Source organism: Myotis lucifugus, unplaced genomic scaffold, assembly GCF_000147115.1.
Source record: "Myotis lucifugus unplaced genomic scaffold, Myoluc2.0 scaffold_77, whole genome shotgun sequence".
Lineage (NCBI taxonomy): Eukaryota > Metazoa > Chordata > Mammalia > Chiroptera > Vespertilionidae > Myotis > Myotis lucifugus.
Genome location: NW_005871125.1, coordinates 4,256,928 through 4,261,377, shown reverse-complemented (window position 1 = coordinate 4,261,377; position 4,450 = coordinate 4,256,928). Strand labels below are relative to the sequence as shown.

The 4,450-nt window shown below is 48.9% G+C and overlaps 1 protein-coding gene across 13 annotated transcripts in view; it reads left to right on the top strand.

Moving 5' to 3' along the window:
- Nucleotides 1-3,973: 3,973 nt before the first annotated feature.
- The window catches only part of YTHDF3 (YTH N6-methyladenosine RNA binding protein 3), a 42,152-nt gene continuing 41,675 nt past the window's right edge, over nt 3,974-4,450 (top strand). For 3 of the 13 annotated variants that reach the window (XM_023755483.1, XM_023755493.1, XM_023755492.1), the window contains exon 1: nt 4,097-4,236. Coding sequence is in view for 3 of the 13 variants with exons in the window: in XM_006090628.3 (XP_006090690.1) it covers nt 4,293-4,316 (24 nt within the window). In the remaining 10 variants the exon portion in view is untranslated. Of the gene's footprint in view, nt 4,317-4,450 lie in introns of all 13 variants that reach the window. The other 10 variants (XM_014457493.2, XM_023755481.1, XM_023755487.1 and 7 more) reach the window with 5 other exon arrangements.

The following is a 4,450-nucleotide window of genomic DNA, read 5'->3' as shown; positions in this document are numbered from 1 at the left end:
TAGTAATTAAAGTGAGCCCTGAAGGGTGAATGAGTTACTCAAAGGAGGACTCGGGGGGAATGGGAGTGTAAGAAGATTTCCAGGCAGAAGCAACAACCTGTGCAAAGATACAGAGTCAAGAATGAATTCGGTATGTTGAGAGAATTCTAAGTGATATATTTCAGCAAGAAAGTAGGGGCATATGTGTATGGGATTTGGAGGGGAGAACATGAGCAGTTATAGAAGTCTACAGAGTGTGCTCAATACGGTACTCTAGAGTGCAAGAAAAATTGTAATTTTTATGTTCAGTTTATTTTTTAATTTTTCTTATGATGTAATTTGTTAGACCTAATATTAGAACAATAATGCAAACCATAAATTATAAAATATAAAATCTGCTGTACTGGGAATGATGCTCAAAATTGCTTTTCCGTTTCAGGGTATGAGTTGAATGACATTTGGAGACAACTGCTCTAGGTGAAGGGAAACTGAAGGGTTTTAAGGAGGGAAGTATGGCAACAAGATCTAACCATCGGCAGCAGGGTGGAGGACGGTTGATGGGAGAGCATGCAAGCAGTTCAGAGGCATTAGTCAAGATGAGAAATGATGAGGCTGGATTAGGAAGTTGCCATGTCTTTGTAAATTTCTTGGACTAAACATGAGAAATGAATGAAATGTGCTCCAAAGTGGGAGGGTGGGGAAAAAAAAGAATGGGGGCATGTCAAAAGGACACAAAAAACAGCCTTTTCTCCTGATAGCCAAAGCTTGGAACAATTTAAACAACAACATAATGACAGTACTGGGTTATATAACCTAAATAATAATATAAATATGGGAGAAAGTGGTACCGGAGAGTCAAATTTCCCCATCACTCGTGAGAATGAGGTTCTTAGGGTACCTAAGAGTTTTCAGAAACCCCCACGGGAGAATGAGATGTGGAAAAGGGCTTTATTTGCATAAAGTTACATTCCTTGGGTTCCAAAGTGCCTTTCCAAAATCCATATCCCCAGTCTAAGTTGTGAGAAAACAAAGTTTACGGTAATATTTCCTCTCTCATCATCTATTGTTCCAGTCTTCCTTAATGGTAAACATTCTGATTTTTAGCTGAGCACATGGCAACCTCGAACATACCAGAATATAACCTTCAGGTTTCCTTCAACAAGGTATTTTCTTAAGGCTGTGTTCTAGTTAGCAGGAGGTAGGCAGAAATAGGAAATGCAATTTCTATAGAATGTCCTTAAAGGGAAGCCATGTATGTGCCTTTCTTCATCTTCCTTTTTCCAGGTAGGAATGTGACTATGAGGGCTGGAGATTGGGCAACCATCTTGTATTGGGGGAAATGTTATCATGAGGATGGTGGAGCAAGAGGCTGGAAGCCCAATCCCTGATACTGTGACAGCAGCCCAAGCCTTGGACTGACTACCTGCAGCTGAACCTAATTTGATCTGATACATGGAGTCATGCAGAAGCACAGTGCCGTTGTGTAGAGTTGTAAGAATGAAAAGTCACTGGATAAAGGCACAAAGCGATTGAAGGGTAAACTCAGTCTGCTCTCTCCTTTCCAAGCTGGGAACAGTGCTGTGCTCATCAGGGGGCTGATATACCAGCAGCCCTGAGAAAGAGTGAAATTTTGTCTAATCTCTAGATCAGCAGTTTCCAAAATACCACCTGCATATTAGACCGAATATTAGAACAATGTGCTGGAGATGGTGTTAGGTAGTTCCCAGATGTACTTTGAAAAAGTATTTAATATTAAATTAAATGGGTTTATATCTCATGGCAATTGGCGCTCCATTGTGCAAGTTCAGAACTCACAAGAAGAAAGGAGTCTGAGGGGCAAGAATGAAAGTGAACAGAAACTCACCAGCATTATTTAGTGGCTGGAGTATAAGCTCTGAAGCCAGATTGCCTGTGTGCAAATCCTGGTTCTCAGTCACTAGCTGTGCCATTCTGAGCATGTTCCTTAACCTCAATGCGTGTCAGTTTCCTATAATAGCACTTAACACACAAGGATGCGATGAGGACCTAAGTGATTATTACAGTGCCTAATGCAGTGATGGCAAACCTATGACACGCGTGTCAGAGGTGACACGTGAACTCATTTTTTGGGTTGATTTTTCTTTGTTAAATGGCATTTAAATATATAAAATAAATATCAAAAATATGTCTTTGTTTTACTATGGTTGCAAATATAAAAAAATTTCTGTATGTGACACAGCACCAGAGTTAAGTTAGGGTTTTTCAAAATGCTGACACGCCGAGCTCAAAAGGTTCGCCATCACTGGCCTAACGTAATGGACACTGAATGAATGCAAGCTATACCACCATTCTGGGATTATTTAGCAATGGAGCCAGAAACTAGTCCTGTATAACCTCTGCTGGTTGAAAGCTTACTCTATGCCGGAAATTATACATAGCTGCCCTTTGTTTTACTCATGGGCAAACGAAGGCTTAGAACATTTCAATGACTTTCCCAAGGCTTCACAATGAATTCTAGCCCAGCCAGAATTCAGACTGGTTGGATTCCAAAGCCATGCTTTTTAACTTAGGTAAATAAGGATCAAAGACACGGCCTGAAAAATTTCACAAACTTCCTTTTATGATTTCAAATTCCCCCACTCATAACCTGTCCTGTAGTAGCCAATTCTCTCAAACTAAACAGGTCTGTATGGGCCCAGCCAGACTGGCTCCGTCGGTGGATTCCTCTCTCTAAGCATGTCCTCAGGTGAGGGAAACCAATCCATCAACCCAAGGTCTGTGTGGGAGTGAAACAGGGTAGGCTGGAGAGATAGAGATCAACCACTGGGAGGGTGAGGAAGTCTTGGGAAATGGCCAGAGCGGCAGCCTGAACTGAAAACTGGCGAGTCCCTGGGACACGTGGCAAAATGGGACCGGAAAGTGCCTCCTGGTGATTGATATGAAATAGCCGATTCCCAATGTTCCAGGACTATGATTCAGTGCTTCCAAAATCTTGTTGCGTTGTAAACCACAAAATTAACCCTATAATTCAGCAACTTTATACTTTCTAAATTATCACCTACTTGATGCAAGCATTGGGAGAATTTAGGCATTTTAATTGTTTTTTTTTTAAATAGCGTCCACATCACTCCTGTTAGGCAAGGAATCTTTGCCTTGTTTGCAAAGCTATCATTTCAACAAATTTCAAAATGTTGCATGCCGGTGCTTTGGTTTTTGCCAATTTCCAGAAAAGTAACTTTACCAATTACTTTAAACATATTCTCCTCCTTTTCAGGACGGAAAACAACGTCTGGCAAAGATACTTCATCTTTACCAAAGTTATCTTTATTCATCAAAATCAACTTAACATCTCAGGAGGGGAACACAAGTCCATGAATCGGGTGGCAAAGTCTGCTCCGCCGATGCCGGGCGAACTGGGAGATACGCCTATCATGTCGCTGGGGTTGGGCGAGAACGAACACGTGCCGGCGCACCTCCCAGCTGCTTTTGGGTGTCAAGAGCCCAGAGCTCCCACCCAGCCACCTCGCTGCACGTGTTGGCTCGTGCCGACGGCCCCGCAAGTCCGTCCTGAGGGCGGCTGACTCACCCGGCCACGCACGCGGCTTTGGAGTCTCCGGAGGCTCCTGGGGAGGCCCGGCTACCGCTGTGGGCTCAGCCCGACGGGCGCACCTGCGGCGCTCCAACCGGCCAGAGCTCACTCCGCCGCCGGACCGCCTCTACTACAGTCCCCGGCGACCGCGCCTCCCGCCCGGGCCCACTTCCGGCCAGAAAGACCCGGACTCCGGCTGTGGGGCCCGGTATCCCGCCGCCGTCGCCGCCGCCCCACGCGCGCCCTGCACTCTCGGGGACGCACAGAAGGAAGCGGTGGAAGCGCCTCTGGAAGTGGAAGCGCGCAGCCGCGCAGGCGCGCTCGCCCCGTGGCGCATGCGCGCAGGGGCCGGCGCGCGGCTCCGGTCTCCGGTGACGTGGCGTGCGGAGGCGGAGCCCAGGCCGGTGGCGGGAGGCGGGGGAGGAAGCGCGAGGTGAGCGCGGACGTCAGAGTGGAGAGCGGAAGGTCAGGGAGGCTCGGAGCGGAAGTGAGACCAGGGAGTCTGTCCGCCATTGTGGCCCCGAGAAGCGGAGAGCGAGAGGGGAAGACGGGCGTGCAAGCGGAAGAGACGGGCCCCTGCCACCGACTCCCGAGCGCCAGGCCCTCGTTCCGGCTTCTCTGCGAGCGGCGGCGGCGGCAGCGGCGGCGGCGGGCACGGTCCACTCGGCGGAGGGCGGCTTCCAACTGCTGTGAGTGCACGGGGAGAGGCCCAGGCGGCGGCGGCGGCTCGCGGGTGCGGTGAAGAATGTCAGCCACTAGCGTGGACCAGGTGAGGGAGCCGAGGCCGCAGGCTCGGCGAAGGCCCGAGCTCGGAGCTCCACCCTCGCGTGGGGCTTCGGCTCCTCCCCGTCGCCGCCGCTGCGGCCCCTTACGGGTGCCCCGGGCGCAAGTGGCTGCGGTGCT